The following is a 26,739-nucleotide window of genomic DNA, read 5'->3' on the forward strand; positions in this document are numbered from 1 at the left end:
TTTTAAATATTCACTAGTCATTTCTGGGGCTGTCCAGTATACCTTCATTATAAATTTTGTTGTTCCCACATTTGTTACAACAACATTCCCCATTGGCTTCTTCAAACCCTTTCATGATTGTCACATGTTCTCAAGGCTGAACCTGCACTCATCAGTGAAAAGCACAGGGTGCCAGTGGTAGACCTGCCAATTCTGGTGTTCAATAGCAAATGCCAATCAAGCTCCATGGTGTCGGGCAGTGAGCACAGGGCCCACTAGAGGACGTCGGGCCCTCAGGCCACCCTCATGAAGTCTGCTTCTGTTTGCTCAGAGACATTCACACCAGTGGCCTGCTGAAGGTAGTTTTGTAGGGCTCTGGCAGGGCTCATCCTGTCCCTCCTTACACACAGGATTCTGGACCTACTGATGAGTTAAGGACCTTCTACGGACCTGTCCAGCTCTCCTGTCCTGGAAGATTCTCCATGCTCTTGAGATTATTTGCTGTGTTTTCCAGCACATTCTGGCAATGGCACGTATTGTCGTGCCATCCTGGAGGAGTTGCACTGCCTGTGTAACTTCTATAGGGTCCAGGTATCGCCTCATGCTACCAGTGGTGACACTGAACCTAGCCAAATGCAAAACTAGTGAAAAACAGTCAGAAAAGAGGAGTAGGGAAAACATGTCAGTAGCTTTCACCTGTAAAACCACTTTAACAAGCCTAGTTTGTATGGGACCATTCGTTTTTATTGTCAGCAAAAGAGTGAGGTTTTGGCAAGGCTTGCTTTCAGCACAGCACCAGACAAGTACTGTATATAGAACAAAGTTCTTCCACCATTAAAGTTTTTGTTACCCAAGCATGTCAATCTTGATATGTGCCTACTGTACATTGTACTTGTATGAAAAAAATGGATTTTTGTAAGAACTTACCGTAAAATCCTTTTCTCTTAAGCTCATTGACAGACGTAGTCTTCTTGATTCTCAAGAGCTGGGTTATGTTGTCTCCGCAGGAGTAGGACTAGGCAGAATGACAAAACGTTCTGGCTCCACCTTAGGGGCAGTCCCTGAGGGTATATCCTCCCTCTCTCTGCTACAGGGAATCAGTTCTGTTTAAAGCAGTACAGAGAATTTAACCCAACCCAACTCAATGATAGAGGGGCGGGTACTACGTCTGTCAATGAGCTTAAGAGAAAAGGATTCTACGGTAAGTTCTTACAAAAATCCATTTTTCTCTATCGCTCATTGACAGACGTAGTCTTCTTGATTCTCAAGAGCTGGGACATCCAGAAGCAGTGCCACAAATGAGGGGTGGGATTGACAAAATCAAATCCAATCTAGAAGGCCCAACCGGTGCCAAACTAGAAGTTTTAAAGGCTCATAATAAACAAAGAATGAGACTAAAGAAAAATTTTCCAACGGAAAAACCCTCGAGGTAGACCACTGGTCTCCTCAAATTGCGGCCTGCAAAACCTTGCGGCCAAACGAGGCATCAGACGATGCCATTACATCAACTTTATAATGTTTAGTAAAGGTATGCACCGACGACCAGGTAGCCGCCTTGCACACCTGGACCACTGACGCCTGATGGCGAAAGGCCCATGACGCACTAAGTGCCCGAGTGGAGTGCGCCTTAACAGGGAACGGGGGCTCCCGACCCTTAAAAGAATAAGCCTGTACTACCGTCTGTCTGATCCATCTGGAAATGGTCGCGGCAGATGCAGGCAACCCCTTTTTGGGTCCATCTGGGATCACAAAAAGTGAATCCGTCTTGCGAAACGAATCTGTCGTTTTCAAGTATACCCTGATCGCCCGGACCACATCCAAGGAGTGTAACGCAAACTCCCGAGGATGACTGGGCTTAGGACACAGGGAAGGTAATACAATTTCTTCATTCAGATGAAATTCTGAAACCACTTTTGGTAGGAAGGATGGATTCGGACGAAGAACCACCTTATCTCTATGAACCACCAGATATGGTGAACGACAAGATAATGCGGCCAGTTCTGACACCCTGCGTGCAGAAGTAATAGCCACCAAGAAGGCCACCTTCTGGGACAACGTGGGTAGAGGAATCTCCCTAATATCTTCAAAGGGAGGTTTCTGAAGAACCGACAACACTAAATTAAGATCCCAGGGGGGTAACGGCGCGTGCACTGGCGGAGCCAGATGTCGCACCCCCTGGATGAAATTCCGCACCAAGGAATGAGTAGCCAAAGGCTTCTGAAAGAAGATGGCTAATGCTGAGACCTGACCCTTGATAGTACTCAAGGCCAGTTTCTGCTCAACCCCTTGTTGCAGAAAAGCCAATATTCGACTAATCGAATAAGACCGAGGACGGAACCCCAAAGGTTCACACCATGCAATGTAGGACTTCCATGTGCGATGATAAATCTTTCTGGAAGTCGCTTTCCTTGCTTCAACTAGAGTAGGAATAACTGAAGCTGACAAACCTTTGTCCTTCAGCACCTGGGTCTCAATAGCCAGGCCGTTAAAGCCAGCGATCGTAAAGCAGGATGGAAGATCGGTCCCTGAGACAGTAGATCCTCCCTGAGAGGAAGTCTCCACGGGACGTCCGCCACCAGTCTGACCATGTCGGCGTACCAAGCTCGACGAGGCCAGTCCGGAGCTACCAGGATTACTGGGATTCCTTCCTCCTCTATTCTGCGAAGAAGTCTTGGCAGTAACGCGAGAGGAGGGAAGGCATATATTAGCTGGTATTGCCCCCACGGGGCGATCAGTGCGTCTGCGGTTTCTGCTAGAGGATCGCGGGAGCGAGCCACGAATCTCTGAACTTTCCTGTTGAATCGTGATGCCAACAGATCCACATCCGGGGTGCCCCACCGTAGGCACAACTGGTGGAAAACGTCTGGATGGAGGGACCATTCCCCCTGATCCAGGGTCTGACGGCTGAGATAATCTGCCTGCCAATTCTCCACCCCCGGATTGAACACCGCAGAAATTGCTGGAACAAATCGTTCCGCCCAGCGAAGAATGCAAGCCACTTCTTTGGCCGCTCGGGCACTCTTGGTGCCCCCCTGGTGATTGACATAAGCCACGGCCGTGGCATTGTCCGACTGGATCCGAACCGAGCTGCCCTGGAGCTGCTCGGTCCAGTGAATCAGACAAAGTCTGATCGCTCTCAGTTCCAATACATTTATCGGTAACCTGGATTCTTCCGGGGACCAAAGTCCCTGGACAGATAACTGACCGAGAATTCCTCCCCATCCGGATAGACTGGCATCCGTGGTCACTGTCGTCCAATATATTGGCAGAAATGACTTTCCCTGGCTGAGCATCGGAGACCGAAGCCACCATACCAGAGACTCTCTGGTCTGTTTGCTCAATCGGATCTGATTGTCCAGGGATTCCGGATTCCGATTCCATCTGAGAAGAATCTCTTGCTGAAGAATTCGGGTATGGGACTGGGCAAATGGGACTGCTTCGAACGAAGCCACCATCAACCCCAGAACCCTCATGCAAGTCCGAAGGGAAGACCAGCTGTTGGACCGTAACAACTGGACTGCAGATTGAATCTTTCGGAGTTTCCCTACCGGAAGAAAAACTCTTGTCCTGACTGTGTCTAGAATTAGACCCAGATATTCGAGCCTCTGGGTGGGAACCAGAAATGACTTTTGCTGGTTCACCAGCCACCCGAATTCCTGTAAAGAAATCATAGTAATTTCTATGTTTTGTAGCAAGGTCTGAGGAGACTCTGCATGAAGCAGAAGATCGTCTAGGTAACCTAGAATCGATATACCTCTTTGGCGCAGAAGTGCCAACATTGGGGCCAACACCTTTGTGAAGACCCGCGGAGCCGTGGCGAGACCGAAAGGTAACGCCACAAACTGATAGTGGTTCTCCTCTACGGAAAAGCGTAGAAAACGCTGATGTCCTGCGAAAATGGGAATGTGAAGATAGGCGTCCTTGATGTCTATGGACGCTAGGACATCCCCTGGATGCAGGAAGGCTGCTACCGTGCGAATGGACTCCATTCTGAATCTTCTTATGTTGACGAAAGAATTGAGTGCTCTTAAGTCCAGAATTGGACGCACTTTGCCCTCTTTCCTGGGTATTGTAAACAGGTTTGAATAAAACCCTTGAAACCGTTCTGTCCAAGGAACGTGGACTACCACTCCTTGTTGTAGTAAATCTGTGACTGCTCTCCGCAGATCTTCTAAACGATCTGCGGATAGTCGGATATTGGAAGGGAAGAATCGCGCCGGTGGGAGAGATCGAAACTCGATCTTGTACCCTGACCTTATGACTTCGCAAACCCATTTGTCCGGGATTCTGGAAAGCCATGGATCCGGGAACCGGCGAAGACGTCCCCCCACCCCAGTTATGGGTGGGGGCGCACCTTCAGGCTTTGGATGGTTTATCTTCAGGTCTGGAGGGGGCGGGCTTTTGCTTGCCCGACCAACGACCCCTGACGCCTCCTGCAGGAGCTTTGGAGGATTTAGTTTTTTCACCCGCTGGACGAAAAAACCTCTTGTGAGCAGAAAAAGAAGGCCCTCGTCTTTGACGAGTTCCTCTACCTTTAAAATTTTGCGGTAAAAAGGTGCTTTTTCCACCGGTGAGATCCTTAATGATCTCATCTAAGTTGGCTCCAAATAGACGCTCTCCTGAAAAGGGGATATTAGCCAATGCTTTTTTGGAACCTTGGTCGGCTAACCAACCTTTTAGCCACAGTGTACGCCTGAGAACCACTGCTGAGACTGATGCTCGCGCCATTAATGGAGTGGCGTCTAACGCCGCATCACATACAAACTGTAACCCCTGTATCATTTGTTCCAACAAATCTGATACCGCCTGAGGGACTTCTTCTAAGTCCCGGCGTAACCACTTGGTCCATTCAGTTACAGCCTGCGAAACCAGACCAATAGCAATTATTGGTCTGAAAGCTGATCCAATCAAGGAAAACATGGTGCGAGACATAGCTTCTATCTTGCGATCCACTGGATCTTTAAAAGACGGAGCGTCTTCTAAAGGAATAACCGTGGCTTTATTCAATCTAGCAATAGGTGAATCCACCACAGGTGGTTCTGTCCATTTCTTAATAAGGGTTTCCTCAAACGGATAACGCCTGTCAATGCGTTTAGAAATATTAAAAGTGCGTTTTGGCAGACGCCATTCTTCTACGATTGGATTGCCAAAACATTTGGGCAATGGAAAAACCTTCGCCACTTTGATGCGCTTTTTAGTCCCAAAAGGGATCTCAGTTTCAGCTATTTCTGATGGAATACCCTGTAACCTTAAAGTCTCTTGAACAGATACAATGAGTGCGTTTACCAACGCTTCCTCTCGGGCTATGGCAGATGCCGAAACATCCTCCTCACTGTCTGAAGAGACAGGACCCGAGACACCAATACCAGATGAAGTACCTGCAACTGCAGAAATAGGCTCAGAGTCTGAATCCGAGGTTTCAGATAATAAGGGGTTAGGCGGGGGTCGCTTTCTTGCGCCCTGTCCCTGACAAGCCACTTCCACCCGGGACACAAAAGTTTCCATAATAGCTGACAAAGATTCAATTGTCAATGGGGTGCTGGAGGATCCCGCAGACCCCTCGAGGGGATCCGGAGGAGATACATGAGTGGCAGGGTCCATGTTAATACAGGACACCTTTGCCAGCAAAACAAAAAAAAAACTTTTTCTTTTTTTTTTTGTGTGTCTCCCCCTAGCGCAATAGCGCCCCTCAGAGTACCTGCTTCTCGATCCCAGAGAGAGAGAGAGGGACCCCCAAGGCTCACCAACCGATGCAGTGCAGTTTCCAACAAACTGCAGTCAGCGTCCGTCTTACACAGACTGGAAGGAGCTGTTTGCTTTTTCCCGGGCAGAAGGCGTGGCTCCGCCCCCTGTGTACGCCTTTCGGCGTTCCCAGCCCTCCACGAGGTAGCTGGGCTCACAAAACATGGCCGCCCCCATAGAAGAGACATAAGACTCCAAAAACATGGCGGCCGGCGTGACCTGAGGACATACATGCATTCGGTCTACGGCAAAATGGCGGCGGACCGCCGATATCGTCTTCCCAGCACATCCACCTGCACTCTGCTAAGAGGTGACATATGGATCTACAGAGATACACTGCACATAAGGTAGGATTATACCTCCTATGTCTGCTGTAATGTTACAGTCTGCTGGGTAGAGTGTTAGCTCTTGAACCAAGTCCACTTCCCACAAACACATGCTGTATTACAAGGGGGACTTGTAAGTATCAGATATATACTGACCATATATGGAGGGGCCCATAATATATACTGCCTCATAATGAGGAAAAAAGGGAACGTTTACTCACCATACCGAACCGACAGGCACCCTCTCTTCACAATACCCTCTCCACCGGGGTGGGGGTTTGTGGACGCCTCGACTCTCTGGTACCTGGCGTCCAAGCGAGATTTTTAACTCGCAAAGTCAGTCCCTTTACTGGGACTCCGTCGCGGCCGACCCAGCGCACTGGTCTGCACGCGCTCGTAGGCAGAAACCGGGGTGACCACTGGATCTCAACATCCAGCCCGTCGCCCGGCCCCGCATACTTACTTGAATATGTCGCGGCCGACCAAGCGCAATGCCATGGACTGCGCGCGCTCGTAGGCCGGCTGGGGTGACCACAAGTGTCGCCCAGTCCGGCATTTTTGCTTGAAGATCTCACAGGAAAAAAACACTGGAGAAAACTACCTAAAAAATGTCTTTTTCTTAAAGAAAAAAAGTCTTGCCAGGACCAAAAGATCCCAGCAAGGAACTTAGGTCCTTACTCCTGACTAGACAGAAAAAAACTGATTCCCTGTAGCAGAGAGAGGGAGGATATACCCTCAGGGACTGCCCCTAAGGTGGAGCCAGAACGTTTTGTCATTCTGCCTAGTCCTACTCCTGCGGAGACAACATAACCCAGCTCTTGAGAATCAAGAAGACTACGTCTGTCAATGAGCGATAGAGAAATGATCCTATTTGTATTGTTTCCAGTAGGTGAAATCCCTTGTGTTCCTGCCAGTCCCTCTGATCTCCTCTTAAAAATGGACCACACAAAGCAGGAGAACACACTGCGGTCAGTATTCTAGCTCTGCTGGGAACTCCTACTATCCCTCAATGAGCAGACCTGTCCTGACATGCCTCTTCTACATAGCCTCTCACTGGGAAGCTCAGTGTGCTGTTGCTTCTCCTCCCCCCAGCTTTTATGCAGCAGAGTACAGAGGAAACAGAGAGCATGTGATCATGTATATAAAAAAAAAAAAAAAAAAGAGGAAAAAAAGGTAATGTTTTTTTATTATATCGATACACAAATGATTTGCCTTTCATTTCAGTTTTAAACTGAAGGGGTTGTTTTACATAATGATCATTTAAAATCGCTTTAAGTCTCATGTTAAGATAAGTTAGCTCTAGAGTTAAGGTTGAGTTTTAGGGGACAATATTGGGGTCAGTATAAGGGTAACACATAGGTTAAGTGTTGGAAGGGGAGGGAGGGTAAACGTAAAGCAACCTGGTCTCTGCTGGGTAAAAGCATAGAAATTCTTTATGCAAGGCAAAGTTCACACTAGCCTTTTCTCTGCAAGTATTGGACCCCATGAGATGGTCAAACACCTGCTCCTCCCATCAGTTTATACTACTTGGGGAGCAGATATTTCACACACCTGGAAAAGTGGAATAAATGCAGCAGCCAAGAAGCATCGTGATGGCGTTCCAAAATATGGGCCGCCAAAAAGGTCATAGCCATAAGCTCGTTTGGCTGTACTTCTCCTGTGGGTCATGGGAGTGCAGCTTGTTCTGAACTCCTGTGACCCGTTTTCAGCAGACATCGGGGTGAAGTCCGCTGTCTGCGGACGTCACAGATGTGGGTCCAGGCACTGCATCATCACGACCACGGAGTCAGGATGTGCCAGGTGCCTGAACCGACACTTCGCTCAGTCTCTCAGCGAGCCGCTGAGAGCCTAAGCCAGCTTCTCCCTGCCCCTCCACAGCTTAGCGCTCCAATGAGCAAGCAGGGGGCAGAGCGCTTCCGACTGACATTCAGCAGCTCTCTGCTCGGGGAGCTGTCACAACTGAACAATCAGCAGTGTTCGATCGCTCGGTTCTCAGTGCAGAGCTGCCGGGGGACAGATTCAGCATTGGACCAATGCTGCATCCACCTAGGGACGTCTAAATAGTTTTAAAACGTAACTTGAAACAAGGACCGTAAATATAAAAATTATTAATACAGTACATGAATCAAAAATATGGAACTTGAAATATATAATTTAGCTATGCTAGTTCAACTCTTTTTTTAGTTTTACCGTTTATAAAGAGTATGTAATACATAAAGCCAGCCCTACTCCAGGCAAGATCTTTAACCAGTAGGCTGTTCACTCCATTTACCTTTTAGCGGCAGCAGTCTCTTCAGCAGTCCCCTATTGAAAATGGCTTCCTATGATGGCGCACCCAGTAGGGGAGGAGCCCAGAGCACCAGTGGTAGACCCAAGAAGAGGAGGTTCAGAGCCGTTCTGTGCAATACCTTGTCTATTTAAAACATTAAGCTTTACAATCACTTTAACCTACCTTTGTATCCAAAACAGACATTATTCGTTCCTTTGCTTCCTTTACATTTTCTCTTTTGCCAGATACTTTAATGTGGGGATCTGCAAATAAAATATGAATTGTAATTAAGCGGCTGTGTGCAAAGAAATTAGTTGGTGTTGACTGAAAATTTGTAAAAAATAAAGAACAGCCTACAGTTATTACAATTAGTTTTCAATAAAACTTGAAATCTAGTTTTAAAAATGCTAACTCTGTGGCTTTCATGATAAACCAATGATTCATGTCAGAGACTTGAGCAAGTTTGCAGATCAGGAGAATATCTTGGGCACACAGACAGTGACTCAAAGATACAACAAAAACAACTAGAACTTCAGAAAGAGGTTAGCAGTTGCAGCATAAATACTACTCTTAGGCTCCATTTACATCTGGCAATTTGGGAAGCAGGCACTTATTTTGGGCAACAAGCTTGCAGTTTGCCGCAATTTATCTTGTGGCAAAACTGCACCGTGTTTGAAGTGCCATTAAAAATTAATGGCACTCAAACACGTGTGGTGTGTTTTGCAACTATTGCAGTGTGTTTTGGAATCACCACGATTTTTCCCCTGATCCCAAATTACAAGATGTGTGCTTAGGTTTACTGTTGAGGTTCCCAACAAGATCATTAAAATGTATACATTTTTTTTTTTTTTTTTTTGGATAGTGTGGAAAAGGGATGGATCATTTGCCAAAATTCTAATGATGTGTTTATCCTCATTGGGAAGATTGATCTCTCTATGGTCTATTATAAACCATTATCACAGACAGAAAGTAGGGTGAAATTCTAAATTTTTAGAGTCCTTGAGAGCAAAAGGTGATGGGAAATCTTCCAAAGGAGCAAATATTCTGGTGACAACTATGATGGGAATTCCCACAATTTTTGGGAGATTTTCTTTCACTTTGTTGTGTTCCAATGACTGGAAGTGAGGAGAAAGCTCCCTAGGACGACACAAAGCATTAAAAAAAAAAAAAAAAAAAAAAAAAAAACTGTTTTTAAACCTTCTCTAGTCGACAAAAAAAGTATTGGACAATACATAGATTTTATTAGCAAATTTATACAATTATTTAATTTTAGTTGGATTAGGAAATGTTAAGTCTACAAAGTCTTTGTAGTATAACTTATCTGAGGTTGAGGGAATAGGACACACAGGTTACATTTTCTGGAATTATATTGTTACCCAATATGAGCACTCTTGTGTATAACACAGTTCAGCAATGAGCTACTTCAGCTGCCATTTCATGTTAATAAGCAACTTTAATACTACCATAACACCACTTAAGAGCAGATGCAGAAATTGCACTTCCCACATAACTAAAAATACAAAAGGAGTTTTGCACAATATTTTTTAAGGTCTGGGATAACAAAAAACATTTTCTTGGGCAGGCAAATATATAGCAAATAATATTTTGCTTTATTAATACAATTCATTAGTTCGACGCCAATAACTTAGCAGAGGTTTACATTCAAGGTTTTAGTTAGACAACTTGTGCCTCAAAGCAATAAGCAAAAGATGACACACACACACACAAAGTAAAATTAAACTAATGGTATAGCTATGTTAAGGGTAACTGAAGTTGCTGTTATGCTGCTTCAGATTTTTCCAATTCCCACAAAAAAGAATCCATTTCCTTTTTAGAAGGATATTTCAACAAACTGTAAAAATGTGTTTATAACACCAGAGTGGGGACAGCTTTTACATTCATATATTAATAAAGAAATGCACAATAATTGTGGTTGTTTCTGTGGATGATTGAATGTGTTAGGAACAAGAGCATGTGGCTCAACTACCTAAAGCCCCTGAATACATTGATTAAAAAGTGTGCCCTTAATTTTTTTTTTTTTTGAGCAGAGTATAGCATCAAGTCAAAAACTCCTGGGATATTGATCTGGTCAGTTAAGTAACAGAGGGGGCTGTTAATCAGTTTCAGCTTCTTTGGTGTTAACAGGGGCACTAGATGGGCAACAATGAGACTACCTTCAAAAACACAATGGTTTTACAGGTGGAGGCCACTAAATGTTTTCCCTACTCATCTTTTCTATTTTTCACTAGTTTTGCATCTGGCTAGGGTCAGTGTCTCTACTGGTAGCATAAGGTGATACCCGGACCCTGTAGAGATTCCAAATCCTCCAGGATGCCACATCAATATGTGCCATTGACAGAAGGTTTGCCATGCCTCTCACTACCGTCTCAAGAGCATAGAGGAGATTCCATGAGACAGGCAGTTACTCAGAGATGGACAGGGTCAAAGAAGGTCCTTAACCCAATAGCAGGACGGTATCTGCTCATTTGTGCAAGGAGGAACAGGATAAGCACTGCCAGAGCCCTACAAAATTACCTCCAGCAGGCCATTGGTGTGAATGTCTCTGACCAAACAATCAGAAACAGAATTCATGAGAGTGGCTTGAGGGCCCGATGTCCTCTAGTGGGCCCTGTGCTCACTGCCCGGCATCATGGAGCTCAACTGGCATTTGCCATTGAATGCAAGAATTGGCAGGTCCACCACTGGCCCCCTGTGCTTTTCACAGATGGGAGCAGGTTCACCCTAAGCAAGTGACAGATGTGAAAAGGTCTGGAGAAGCCATGGAGAACGTTATGCTGCCTGTAACATTGTTCAGCAGGACTGGTTGGGCGGATGGTCAGTAATGGTCTGGGGAGGCATATCCATGGAGAGACACACAGACCTCTACAGGCTAGACAATGGCACCCTGATATTAGCTATTGGGATGAAATCTTTGGACCCATTGTCAGATCCTACGGTGGTGCAGTGGGTTCTGGGTTTCTCCTGGTGCATGACAATGCCCAGCCTCATGTGGGGAGAGTATGCAGCCAGTTCCTGGAGGATGAAGGGATACAATGCAATGGCACACCCCCCATGCTCGCCTGACCTAAATCCAATAGAACACCTCTGGGACATTATGTTTTAGTCCATCTGACTCCACCAGGTTGCATCTCAGTCTGTTCAGGAGCTCAGTGATATTCTGGGGTCCAGTTTTCTTGGAGCAAATACCCCAAGACACCATCCGTTGTCTCAAAATGAGTATGCCTCAACGTGATCAGACATGCATACAAGCACATGGATGCCATACAAACTCCTGAGTACCATTTTGAGTTGTTGCAATGAAATTTCAGCAAAACGGGCTAGCCTGCTGCATAAGGCTGATCATTTTAATTTCCATTAAACAATGTGGCATTCTTTCATTCCTAACACATTACCCAGTCTATATCAGTATATATATCCAGCATGATATTTTTCGCCATTGAGAGTTGGTGAGTTTTTAAAGTGTTCCTTTAATTTTTTTGAGCAGTGTAGTTTTTATTTGCTTATACTCAAATCCACACAGCGCACATATATATATATATATATATATATATATATATATATATATATATATATATGCAAGGCTCGACACCTCTTCAGCATGATCTAACCATAAACATTATCTGACAACTGAACATAAACAGAACAAATCATTAAAAAGGAAAAAAATTAAAGCAAATCCACACACTACACTGTACTGACTCCAAATAAAAAAAAAAAAAGAAAAGAATGTTTAAACATTTTAGCCCCAAGAATGACAAAATTACAATAACCGTGCTGTAGGTTAACATTTTTACATCCTAACAAAGGCAAATCTGGTAAATTAAAAATGACAAATTTCAGCAAGTCATGTTTGTTTTTTCACTGACCAATTATGAATTATTTTTTTGCTAGATGCTGCTTATCTTTCAGATATTTCTCAAACTCAAATGGGTCGGATAAATTTGTTATTTTTATAGAATTCACTTAAACCCATTTTAAAATGCTTAAACCTGAAATTACAATTTCAATGTATATGCCAATATTGACAGTGCATTATACAACTTACACAAAAACAGCAAAATATCCAAGGGGGAGAACATTTTTCATGAGACTTTTAAAGAAAAACCAATACAAACCCAGGGTAAAGTGTGTCTTATAAAAAAATACAAGCAGAAATAGCAAAAGCAAAACTGGTTAATGTACAAGTAATTCTGAAGAGACATGAAATGAATATACTTTAGTTCTGCATACCAGTTAAAAGTACACAGTGCCGAGCCATAAAATGGCATAAAAATGTAATAGGCCAGAATGAATCCTTTCTAAGACATTTAGCCATCTTAATGAAAACCAGAAGTGGAATTTTTAAATAGCAAGAACCTAAACATGAATTATTCATATCATGGGCTTAAAGTGCAGGTTTTAAAATTCCTTTGTGTATTCTTTACATGATCGCCCCATTGAAGTAATTTAGTCTAGGATGTATTGGGAACATGTACAAAGGGACATGCTATTTCCACTTGTGTTTAAAGAACAGAGATCCTTTCTGCCAGGAGAAGACTATAAGAATGTATAGACATTTGACGCAGCCGGCAAAAGTTTCAAAGGCTTGAATAGAGGCTAAATCACCTAGATGTCAAAACACAATTATTACACATGCTTTAAAACTTTTGTGCATGTTCTGTTTCAAAGAAAATCTACAGTGAAACTAGGTATGTATAACGCACAACTGTGTAGTGAAAGACATGCCCTCCTTATGGAAACCCACTGAAAAGTACATTCCAGGTAAATATCAACTGTTGTATTTAAAATCATTCTGCAGCCTTTGCTTAACTGCTAATGGAATGTAGGCAGTGCAGCTTGTTAAATCCCTACATTGCCAGTGTACCAATTTTATGGATAACTCTGAACCTAATGCTGTGAAATAGTTACGAAGGATTTTTCTTAGTTCTCAGTAGCACCCTTTCTATGAGCCCTTTGCAGCCTCATACATGTACACCCCAAGAGAGTAAATGCACAATACAAATTTTTCCGGTAAGAGGCCCAAATCATACATTACCCGTATGAAAAGCCAAAAATATCTTGCTGTAATGGACATTATTCTCACATTCAAGGAAATTTGTATAGGAAAAGTCGGAGGCTACCATTGCCCGATTCACCTGTTTAAAAATGTCCACTTTATGGTTGTTCCCATGATACAGAATTCAATAACCCAAAACAAGTTGGCAGAAAAACAGACAGCTTTTCAAATGCTAATGCAAAGAGCAGCTCTAGAAAAATAGTAAACCAGCGAAGAACGAGTACAACTGCAATTAAATAGAAAAGTTCACTAAATGAAATACATTTATTTACAGGTAGAACTGCTTTCTGCGGTCACATGCTTTGTGCTTCACAACTTCCCTAATCTAGGAGAAACTGTGTAACCACAAGAGGGCTAAAGGAACAACTTCCATGGCCTTGGTTCTACTGTAAATATCCCTAGGAAGAGACAAATATTCCAAGCAAAAATGGTTCATGAGAAAAACATTTAAGTACTATGTACAGAGTAGCAACAATAATAAAGAATTTGAAAGCATTCAGATAGGATTTAGGTTTTTTAGTCGGATGATGTGAATTCTCTATATAGTCGAGTGATCAGTAATTTCCAATTTTACATTCATCAATCACAATCTAAAACATTATATGTACCCTCAAATGGCACAAAACAGCCTCTCTAGAGGCAGACTGAGGACTCTGATTCAGGGGCCTCAGACATGGTGTGATTTGGGAGGCTTGGATAGGCCAGAAGTAGACTATGTGGGATAGTGTAGAAGTGTGCTTAGAGCCTTTGCAAGCAGAAACAAAGTCCAAAGTGGACACAGAAAAGGTGGCTTGATCCCAATAAGACATGCTTTGCTTGGGTTTTTCAGCCCAACCTGTCTTACTCACTACATACGACTTCAGAGACTGGATCTCCCCACGGGTCCTGCAATCTTTGGTCTAGCAGGGTTTGAGTACAGCTTCGCTATATAGAGATTAGCTCAAGCAGCAGTGAAGAATTCTTGCGTGAAATCATTGAAAAAAAAAATCAGCTCTATATCAAGGATATTGAATAAATTCAAAAGAAAAATATACAAAAAAAAAAAAAAAAAAGCTATCAAAAGAAAAAAAAAAAAGTCAAAATCTCCTAGAGCGCCAGCACAAAAAAAAAAAAAGGAGCGGCTCATTGGGTACACTGAGCATTATATGAGGCTGCCTTTCAACAGTATTTTGCTTGCAAGTATCCCAACCACACGTAGATAGTAGTAAAAACGAGACTGGCAGAAGTCATTGAGCAGAAAAACACTGGAATTTTCAGGTCAGGACAGCACAGAGTAGTAGTACAGCAGGTACAGACACTTCTCTATGTATCCCATGCATTTGGTCATGTGACTTCATACCAAATGACCAAGTACATGGGCTGCATGTGGACAAAACTATGCCAGCAGTGAAGGTTTGCAGCAGGTAAACTAAGGGAATAAAAATCCTGCATGTAATTCATCTCTTGCTGTATAGATGAATAAAGAAAGGTTGTCATCGGAGAAAGCATTTTTCTAAAAGATTTTCAATTCCTTAACCTCCAATAACATATATATAGGTCACAAATAAGGATTAACGTTATTTAGTGTAATCCTCCCAAATTATGTTATGTAAAATATGAACATTATTTCATATAGTGTGATTTCCAATAACTCTGGCCAATTATCACCACCAGAGCCCAAAGTTTTTCAATGCAAGCAGAAACAGCAAACGAAATGAAAAAAAAACACACACACACACACACACACACACACACACACACACACCCTCTAATTAAATTAACACAGGATAACTGTGCTGGGTTATAAATAATATATCTGCAAAGTAAAGGTTTCAGATATTGTTCTGCTATGGCCAGACCACAAGCTCTAAAGCAGGAATCTCCAAACTATGGCCCTCCAGCTGTTGCAGAACTACATCTCCCATGAGGCATTGTAAAACTCTGCCATTCACAAACATGACTAGGCACGATGGTAATCGTAGTTCCTGAACAACTGGAGGGCCATAGTTTGGAGACCCCTGCTCTAAAGTGTTAAGCCTAAAAGAAACCGCAACTGCAAAAAAAGACCCAATTATTAAAAACCCTCCAATATTTTAAAACAAAAACTGCCACATTTGGAGTATAACACATCGTCACACAACCAGGCTCTTGCAAAAAGTTTTAGAACTGTGGGAGCCATAGGTTAAAACTTAAGAATTTAAGAAGGGGGCAGACCATCACCCTTGGGTTCAAGCCCTCTGATACTATTGAAAATGTCAAGGCTAAGATTCAGGACAAGGAAGGTATTCCTCCTGATCAACAGAGGTTGATCTTAGCTGGCAAGCAGCTGGAAGATGGCCGCACACTCTCAGATTATAACATTCAGAAGGAGTCCACACTTCACCTGGTTCTGAGGCTCCGTGGTGGTGCTAAGAAGAGGAAGAAGTCATCTTACATCACCCCCAAGAACAACAAGCATAAGAGAAAGAAGGTCAAGCTTGATCACCAACCATCTCAGATTGGTTGCAAAGAGTAGAAGATATAAACAAAATGGAAGACTTGATACTTACAGCACAACAATAAAAAAGAATATTATAACAAGACCTGGGGGCTTTGGAATTTATTCATTCTCTCGGAAGAGAAAAAAAGTTGTTGAATTGTTGAATCTATAATTCACTAATTTAACCAATAAAATGGAGGAAAAGGAAGAAAAGGAAACTGGCTTCTTGAATCCATCACCAGCTTTCTAAACCATCCACAACCTGTCCCCCACCACCTCATCTTCATCCTCTTCCCCCCCTTCTCCCACACCTTCCCCACCCCCACCTTTTTTTTTTTTATATAAAATTTGCCCCCCCCCCTCCTGAATTTTCTGAAAAAGGGAAGATGCAGAAGAAGGAAGGGGAGCAGAGAAACGGGTTATGGTTGAAAGTGGAGAAGGATGGGGGGTAGTCTGGAGTGACAGAGGAGAGCTCATGGCTGCCTCATGGCCTATTCGACATACGAAAATCCTCCTGCCATGAGGAATCGAATTACTACACCATTTTTATCCAGTCTTTCCCACTGTTACATATGTTGTATATTCTTTCCATATGCCGCTTACTGTCTGTTTCCTTCTGTGATCTGACTTACATGTAAACTGTGTAATGGTTTGTTGGACCCCTCCTGAACCTTCACTAAAGTTATATTTGGAAAACAAAAAATTCTGAATTTTGAAAACTAAAATGCATACCTTTTTCTCAGAGGCTATGTGAGAACTTTTACTTCTATATTGAGCTAACTGGGGTGCAGCTGCATAGTCTTGTATCCAGTGAAAAAGGTTTATGAGAATATGATACAGGCCTACTCATTCTTGGCTGGATCATGACAATTAGGCTGTAGATTGCTTACAAGTACACAACACAAAGTGGAATTATTGAGTGAATTAGTCCTAATTACTGTATATTTCAAATTAGGTTTAAAAGCATGTGTACCATGCTACATTTCCTTCGTTGCTTTTATCTGTAGAAGGATTACAACAAAGCTCTATCCAGGTAGGTCGTTATAACATTCAGCTAAATAGCATAGCTGTAGAAAATATGTTTTGGGTCGACTTTAATGGGAAAGATCAAGATAACAGTGTTTACTTATTAGTACAAATTCTGGTTCACAGATGGAATGTTTAACTTTGGTGCGTCCAGAGTACTATTCTACGGACTAATGACCTCCATCTGATTAATGTTAACTGGGGTTCTGCCAACATTAACTATATACATTAATAAATATACTCCATCCTTTTAAAATGTATCTCTAGACAAAACTTTTTTTTTTACTTTAGTTTTTTGCTACAGCAGGGAATGGTTAGAATCTAAGCCAATGCGTTTTTTGCTTTTTGTGCTCTACTTGGGAGATTTCTTCTAAATTTCTGTTTTTCAAATAAAATGAAAGATTATTTTCTTTTTCTTTGCAGTGCAGCACTATTGACACAACTTTGCTTTAATGAAGCTTGTCTCGTATCCAGCTAGCTGCTACATAGAGTAGAAATCTTCTCCCCAGTGCCACCAGGTCCTTTCCACAGCACTGATCTTCCAGCATTAGCTTTTCTATCACTTTCTGTCCCAGCAATAATAAATAGTCATTTGGATTAATAAAGTGTGTAAATCTCCCCAGCAGAAACAAAAACAGCAGTATACACAACATGGATTCTAAAACATTTCCTGCTCTATCCGAATATACACTAGATTACTAAAAAGTATTGGGACACCTGCCTTTACATGCACATGAGCTTTAATGGCATCCCAGACCTAGATGCCTTTAAAGTTCATGTGTGTAAAGGCAGGCTTGAATTGCATTTTCATGAAATAATGTTTATGCATTTAACTGCAGGAAAACTGAAAAAAATGAATAGCCCCTTAGTGATTTACTAATGACTACAGAACAGCAGTAACTTCTGTCTTTCATATCTGCTTGGAGTTTTAAAACATAACTCCAGGGACACTTTCCTCTAAATAAATTCCTTAAATAATATAAATCCTATTTGTGTGTACCAAAAGCCTTTGAAAACCTAATATCTTAAATAAAAATCATCATTGATTGTGCAGACATGAAAACAAGCTGTAAACAGGACTACCCACTAAAAGATGCCTGCAGAAAACTACAGGGAGGTAGACACAAGACCAGTCTCCCTGCACAAAGATTAAATGCAGCAATGACAATCCATTACAAGAAATTACTACATAGTGAGAGTTGTTCCATGCCAAATTACTAAGCAAGTCTGAAAGAAATAGAAAAGGACACCAATACATGCCTCAATATTTGTTTAGTCCGAAATTCAACTTTAATTGTTCTTACAGTCCAACAGTTTACTTCATGTAATGGCATCACTGCAAATGCCACTGCCTCTCATCAAGAAAGACTCCTTTATTTGATAGTAAACATACATTTTAAAATCTTATACCAGGGACTTTCCCATGCCGTTGGAACCACCAAATCCAACCCTATATATGACATGTTTAGAGGCCACAGCAACTTTTGACAATACCACTCATGCACCAGTGACCCACCAGAAGAGAACTACTATAAAATTCCTTTACAAGATTTCCTCTCTCTTCCTGTAATGTCAACACGCCAGGAAATGAACAGTAATCTCCAAAAATGGGACAAAGACAGCATAAAAAAACTGTCAGGAAACTGTCAAGGATTTTAACTATATCCTAACATATTTCACAATCCAAAACGAAAAAAGAATGCTTTGGCCTTATATCAACATAAAATATTGCAATAAGTAGATGCAAATGTTTTCTTCAGTGCCAATACCAGAATAATAATAAGGTTTACTCCAGACAAGCAGGATAGATACCCTTTTTTGACTAGCTTCCGCGGTACTATAAATCACTAAGATCTGCCTCTTGTAATTTAGGATTACTCAGGGGGAAAATGTCTGGCAAAGCATGGAAAACAGTAAATCACAATGATCATAAATCAAGTGCTTTTTTTTTTTTTATAAGAACAGCTTTACGAAAATGAAATAATTTAATGTTTCTCTTAACAAGATAGAGTACAGTCCTTATAAAATGTTCCGCTTAGTAAATGCTGGGCCATGAAACACTTTTTTTCTCAATAAGGCAAAGAGCAAAGTGGAAATGGCAGTAGGAGCAACCAACCAAAAGTCATATTTCAGTAAAAAGTGATTAATTCTTCACAGGCGGGAAGGGGGGGGCACTTCACAGGGGTTCGACATCCGTCATCGTGAACTGACAGAATGCACTGTGCTTAAAAGTAAGCATTTTCACATTTCCCAAGCTTTGCGGCACTTCACTCCAATTATCCATATAACATTGAAGCTGCACCATCCCATTGACCTCACCAGGGAAGTATTCAAACTAGAGGATAAAACTGGGTAGGGCACAGGCACTAGTGACCATGATTCTCTATCCAGTGATAGCAATTATTGATTTTGGTTACTGTGCTTTGCAATTGTGCTACAATAATCAATGCATTGTTTATTGCCAATGAACTGTACTGTATTACCACCTAATGCTTTGTAAAATAACATTTTAAAGCCCAAGTCTAGACCAAAAGCTTATATTCATTTTTGATAAAGCATAAACAGTTGGTACTTCTTGAAGGTTTTTTTTTTTTTGTCATCTTTGTGTCCCTACCGGGGAGATTCTAAAGGAAATCTCTTCAAGAGAGAACACCAACAAAAATTGATATTAAGTAGATTGTGGAATGGTAAGAACACATTAAGACAATGATTTCATTTTTGACTGTGCCTGCCTACCTCTTTCACTGTCAACTATGCCAACATTTTCAATTTTTTTGTGTGGGTCTTAGAGGAACATGAAGTGAAGGAAAAACAAAACCAGACATAAATGTGGACTCTCTTCCTCACTTTAGTCTACTTTATTCTAAACAAACAAGTTAGAGTTAACATACTCTTAAAGCCTTACAATTAACTTCTCCTATTTTCTCCCTATTTGTTAAATATACCATTAAAGGGGTTTTCTTAGAATTTATATTTGCAAAAATAAATCTAGCTACTCTTTAAAGTGCTCCCTTTCCCCTTCCAACACCTATTCTGACTAACATGTCCAAGAAAAAGAACTGTATACATACACATTTTTGGGCTGCGCAAATCATGTAATCTCCCAGGTTAGCCAGCAGTGGCTGCAGGGGAGAAGAGAGAGTGCTCCACAACAGCTGGCAATGCCTAGATGTGTATCATGACCCATAAGCTTCCTATGGCCCATCAGTTGACGGCACTACCTCCCTCGGTGCAGAGCAGAGGTTCAGGTAAGTAAAGGTGCTTTTTAAATCCCCTCAGACCTAAATGAACATTTAACTCTAGCAGTGCAAGGGCACCCCCACTGCAAAGTAGCATTTTTCCGTTTCCTGGAGTTCACCTCCATCTAAATGGGTGGAAAATAATGTCACACAACTTGTGTCCACAGTGGCAAAAATGAAAGTACAGTTAAAAAAAGTCTTCTTGTAAAGAGAATGTTTAGGGCATGCTCTATACACTTCAAATATAAGACCCCCAGTATGGTATTATGCACAATATAATGTGTTGCACTATAGGTGGCCCTTTTTTTTGAAAGTTCAGCCAACACACCACAAAGCTGTAAAAGCGCTTTTTATTTAACACAACATACCCCAACACACAGATGGTTTCCATCTATGTAATCTAAACTGCATTGCCGAAACATTGGGGTGTGCTTGCAAGGTGCAATGGGGTGCAGTTCAGAATGAATGAAGCCACAATGCACCACCTTTTGTTAGATGCAGTCTAATGAGTGTAAAGGACTACAAGGATCCTAGAATGGGGCCTTATCCAAATTTAAGTGGTCCAGTACAACAGATCTGGCCTTACACATGTACGGAGAAATATGCAAGATCTGGATGTTCTGACAAATACAGTAATGAGGAAAATCCCAAGCACAAAAAAATGTTTGCCGATGGAAAATAAATTGCCAGTCAAACTGAAGCAATAAAAAAAGGATATTACTGCTAGATAAGACATGCTTATTCTATATCCAGTTTGGAATTTATAATACACAGTACTGCGCAGTGTCTCATTTTGACAGCTGGGTCCCAAAGTTTTGCTCTTTATTGTAGCCTGGAGACAAATCTCAGTTAAAAGAATCAGGTAAATTACCACTTTTAGTTCATGAAGATGAATTACGGAGCTTGTCCTGGAATTTTTTAAGGACCCATAAAACTGCAAAAGTAGGCCAAACCTGCCAAAGTAGGCCAATCTAGTCTTCAGGTTTGGCATGCCACGCACTTTGCGTGTTCTGCAAGTAGATTCTACATTTTATAGCACAAAGAATGGGCATGCTGTCTCTCATAGATATCACATTGCAATTTCCCAATCCCACTTCATGGTTTAACCACAGCAAGACTGTTTAGAAAAGCTAATGTTGAGTTTGATGACCACAGGCATCCTTAGCCACCCACACAGCTTACTTTATGATCATGTACGGAAATTAAAGGCATAGGTATGGAAAAGGGTGATGAACCGGTCATGACTGTTACATGTATTAGATCCAGCATTTTGAGTGAACATAGAATGTCTGGCAGACATCACACAGTCCAACTTTAACAGTGTAAATGGAGCTCAATCCAAACATGCTAAATAAAAAGAGAAGTGCGAGTTTTGGGAGGGGAAAAAAAAAACATCTATACTCACCTAGGTGGATGCAGCATCAATCCAATACTGTATCTGTCCCCTGCCACGTCTACACCAAGAATTTGGCTAACAAAGACCTTTGATCACTCGGTTCTCAGTCTTCAGTGAGCAGAAAGCCATTGAGTGTCAGTCGCTGGCTCTCTGCATTGTCCCTCCAGTGCTCACTGAAGTACAGGGCTGTAGAGGGAACAGGAGAAGCTGGCTCAGGCATCTGGGTGGATCCTGACAATAAAGTTGGGATCTCTCCAGAGTGACATCAGCCAACAGCAGCTTTTAGCCCACTGTTGGCTAAATATGGGTCACAGGAGTGCAGGACAAAGTGCACTCATGTGACAACAGGAGAAGTGAGGAAAAAAGAGCTTTGGCCTTACTTCTACTTTAAGTAAAAAAAAAAGATTATGTGCAAAGCACAGTAAATTATAGCAACCACATTTCAGTTCACTTCAAGGGATTCTGCAATGAGAGAATAACAAAAGCGGCTATTGCAAATCTCTCCTAAAAATGCTAGTTCCTCGATTGTCTTTCTGATGTCTGGACTTCAATGCTCTCTCCCTTTTTGACCCAGAACAAATAAAAAAAGTCATTGTGACACTTGTGCGACACTCATTTGCTGCAAATTTGTTCCAGGTTTGTAATTTACTTTAAATACTGAAGTCAGACACAGACAACCATCTATGATTTTTATGAGAAAAGCAGCAATTGCAGCCCCTAGATTTCTTCCATGACAGTCACTTTAAAGAGTTTTTTTCCCCAAAAATACAATAAAAACTATGTTTGAACACAGCTCCTAAAGCGTAAAAAAGACAATACACCCTTTTAGAAAAATCCTATACTTTTGTATGTAAACTTAGGCAGGCTATACATTATGCAATTTTCTTTTCTTTCAACCACAGGTTGAAAGAAAGAAAACTGCTTGATTTCCCCATCAACACAGTCCATGCTGAGGGAATCCCTCCTGCAGCGCTTGTGTGTTATGCTGGGGCGAACCTTCCCCACTTACAGAATGCAATAATCACTACTGGCAGCTATAGCTGCCAGAAGCGATCGGGTGAAAAAAAACCCAAACAGGCTGGTTATAGTCGATCGATGGATTGACTTCAATACATTCAGCCTGGCCATAGACGGATCGAAATTCAAAATTCCTGCTAAACCAGCCTCATTTTGATCAGTCTACAGCCAGCTTTACAGAATAATCCTTTGCATTTCCATCTCTTACGAGGCACTGGTGACATAGCCGCTCTGCTACCTCCTGGGAAGAGCACATCATTAGTGCATTCCCGGAAGTTTTTGCAGCTAAACCGCAAACTCTAGTGAAAATGTTCAATGTTATATGTTGCCATGGCTTTAGCGACATGAGTGTCAGGTAGCATAATGCTGCCAACATTACATGTATAAATAGACAGCCTGAGACTTCCTACAGCACATGTATGAAATCTGGTGCTGATGTCATCAGTGGGCCGATTGAGAAAATGTGGAAGAAGCTGAGGACCAATGATGTGAAAAGTCACAATTGTGGTAGGGGATAAAAAGAAGGGAGAGAGGAGCATTAGTATGTGACAGCCAAAACAGAAAGGAGGCAATTGGACTTAGAGGTGTTTATTTTGCCATTTTTAATACTATAATGGTGGCAGTTTATTATGAGAGGAATGGGAGGAAGGACTGCTTTAAAAAAAAGCAGTAAATCAGTGAATAATAAATTCTAATTTTTCTATGCGGGTCACCGAACTCTTCATTTTGCCTAATAGGATAGGACTGAAAAGGAGATGCTGAATGGTGGCTAAGGCCACACATAGGTAGCCTATCTACATAAAATATTGGCTTGATTTATGAAAACTTGAACTACACACTAAAGTAAACAAAAACTAAAGGAAATATGGCTGTGTGAAACCTCAAATTTTCTTTGAAGCTCAAATTCAAGCAAGCTATATTTTAAATAGACTGGGGGAGATTGAGATATGATGGGTTTCATTGGTATAAGCAAAGATAAATCTCCTAAACTGGAAGACAGGAAAAAGCAGCAAACCTTCCTTCTTTCGTTTCAAAACTATAAAAACCTTGCTCCAGCATTTTATTTTCATGTATTTAGCAACAGGCCACTGTAGTGGCTGAAGTTCAGCTTTGTCTTCTCGGTGACCTGTGCTCTACCTAAAATACTCACATTAGTGCACATTTATTAACAATTTTAAGTGTTCCAAATTTACATTAAGCCCATGCTCAAAAATTAACTATAAACATCAATATTTAAGCAAGTAATCCAGTAAGACCACCAACAGAACATCCTGCTTCCAACAATAATGCCAAAAACGCAACATAGGTCAATATGCACATACCAAACTAACTCTGCCTGAACTGTGCCTTCTTGTGTTCTGTATATATAAATAAAAAACATCTTTAAGTTTAAAGTAGGATAAACTTACAATTTTGCTTCCTGGGATTGCACGCTTATCTTATGCAAATTGGTCTACAAGTGAAGTTTATCCAGTTTAGTTTCAGCTTGATTCAAAGCCCAGGATGAGCAAAATGTTTTGAATGTGTAAACTGCTAGTGCTATATAAAGATTTGTAATAAATACGACAAATGCTACATTTGTTTTTTGCTTAGTTTTGAATGGGGGAAAAGGGGAGCCTTTTGCCCCCCCCTTTTCCTATGGGATGGTGGTAGGAGAAAGATGAATTTGAATTAAAAAAAAAAACAAAGAATCCGCGCTTAGGATAAAAAGCTAAAAATTACCAACTATGGCTGCTGCCCACTTCAAAAAATGCAACCCTAAAAGGGATGCATCAAATGTGTATAAAGAAAGGGAAAGTGATTGGCGCTGCCAGATATGGGATAAGGTAATAAACAACCTAAAAAATATATATAGTGAACAATGTGCAATAAAAAAGTGTATATATATTTGGTGAGGTGTGAACAAGTGCACATATATCCCCAATCATAAAAAGATGTACAAGGACAGGTGTGCCCCTTATTTTACAAAATAAATGTGTGCAAATCCAGTAGTAGATCTGTGCAAATCCGGCAATATAAATTAATATAACTACAAATGTGTGCAAATCCGCTGTCTAAATAAATATAACCTCATGTGTATGCAACATGTGGTGATAAAAATAAAATATGAACATGTGCATATACGTTCTAAAAATTAAATCCAATAATAGATAAAAATAAAAATGTCCCCCACATCTAAAAAATGAATAAATAAATATGTGCACATACACTAGTAGTATGTATAACTCCAATGGTACAGATTCAGCTAAAAAAAATATATATATGTGCATATAGGCTACTCCAGATGACGTCAGTGTGACGAAACGCGTCGAGCGTGACAACATCACTTCCGTCTATCGATGCCGAGGCTTGGAACGCACATCCGGCGGTTGGCACGCACGCTGTTCCTAGGGGCGCACCGCAAGGGAGGAGATTGCGGCTCCTATGCCAGACGGACGCGCTCTCTGTACATTTTATATGTGAGTACTTGTCTACTTTTATTTGAATAAAGACTTTAAGCGATTCTTCACTATCGGAGGTATTTTTCCTTTCATATACCCGGGGAATGTTCTAGCTATTTCCTTATTGACATCGATGCTGTAAGCCAATATCTAATTATTTGGAGTGGAACCGAGCTGAGGGAGGAAGGATAGGAGCAGAGACCTGATTGCCGTTGTATGGGAGCGATCCCCAACCCACCCCTGTAGGGGTACATAAGTCTGGTAAGCGCAGGACCTCAGGAGAAGGGGAGCACCTTACCTTCAGCCCACTCACGGCACTCCGGGCCATAGAGAAAAGAGCACCTTAATAATTTGTCTATGGACTATATATCACTAGGACTTTTTGGATATTTTTTTCACTATTCTTGATTGCATGTCCCACGGAATTGTTTGATCTGCACATATGTAGTTATATGTATTTATACTGATGTGTTTGCACATATTCACTTTCTGAGTTGCATTGCTGCATCCGCATATGGGCAGTCATATCTATTCATATTGCTGGGTTTGCACATATATATATATATATTTTAGCTGAATCTGTACCATTGGAGTTATACCATACTACTAGTGTATGTGCACATATTTATTTATTCATTTTTTAGAGGTGGGGAACATTTTTATTTTTATCTATTATTGGATTTAATTTTTAGAACGTATGTGCACATGTTCACATTTTATTATTTATCACCACATGTTGCATACACATGAGGTTATATTTATTTAGACAGCGGATTTGCACACATTTGTAGTTATATTAATTTATATTGCCGGATTTGCACAGATCTTCTGCTGGATTTGCACACACATTTATTTTGTAAAATAAGGGGCACATCTGTCCTTGTACATCTTTTTATGATTGGGGATATATGTGCACTTGTTCACACCTCACCAAATATATATACACTTTTTTATTGCACATTGTTCACTATATTTTTTAGATTGTTTAGGTTTTTATACAATACGGATGCACATATAAATTAACCTTTCACGTTTAAGATTTTTACACATTCCTTGAGTGTTCACTTATAGTACCTTTTTGTACTATTTGATTGCATCTTTTGGCCACTCTTAGGCAGCTGTACACAAATATATTGCACGTACATTGGGAGCACACCTGACATACTTAATTATTTATATATCACTTTTTTATGCTGTGCATCTTTTAACATATCACCTGTCAATACATCCGAGGAGTGACCCACCACCACTAGGTAATACATTTTCATATTTTTATTACCTTATCCCATATCTGGCAGCGCCAATCACTTTCCCTTTCTTTACACATGAATTTGAATTAATCCAGTGATATTCATTTGTGTCAGGGATTGAGCTCTTTCACTCTGAGGTAAGGGGTCAGGCTGACCTTTGCCTTCGAGGTCGAGTGAGCCCCCTTCCCGCTCTTTAGGCTAGTATCTGGGGAGTTTAAGCTTAACCCTATTTTTAGTTTAGAGTAAACCCCCTTCCCGCTCTTTTCTCCTCTGAATGCCCACCGGTTTAGTCCAGAACCGGTTCTGAGGGTATTAAAGGAGGTATCTTAGCTATCAGAGCTCAATCGCTTCAGAAATCTTAAACTGTGGTGTTCCCCTCCCTTCCCTTGGTTGTCGCGGCCAAATTGTTACGTGGTAGGGTCACCTCTGCTTTGGAAGAGGGGGACAAAGTGTGTTATATCTGTTATTATGGATTATTATACATGTTGGGTGATATTTTAAACAAAAACTGTTGTTTAT

General features: G+C 41.4%; 1 protein-coding gene across 5 annotated transcripts in view; it reads right to left on the minus strand.

Moving 5' to 3' along the window:
- Positions 1-26,739, minus strand: part of BICC1 (BicC family RNA binding protein 1) — a 366,015-nt gene that overhangs the window by 107,971 nt on the left and 231,305 nt on the right. For all 5 annotated transcript variants that reach the window (XM_082268000.1, XM_082267998.1, XM_082268001.1 and 2 more), the window contains exon 4: positions 8,500-8,579. In XM_082268000.1, coding sequence (XP_082124126.1) covers positions 8,500-8,579 — 80 coding nt within the window. The remainder of the gene's footprint in view (positions 1-8,499; positions 8,580-26,739) is intronic.

Source organism: Pelophylax lessonae (assembly GCF_965119305.1).
Source record: "Pelophylax lessonae genome assembly, chromosome: 9".
Classification (NCBI taxonomy): Eukaryota; Metazoa; Chordata; class Amphibia; order Anura; family Ranidae; genus Pelophylax; species Pelophylax lessonae.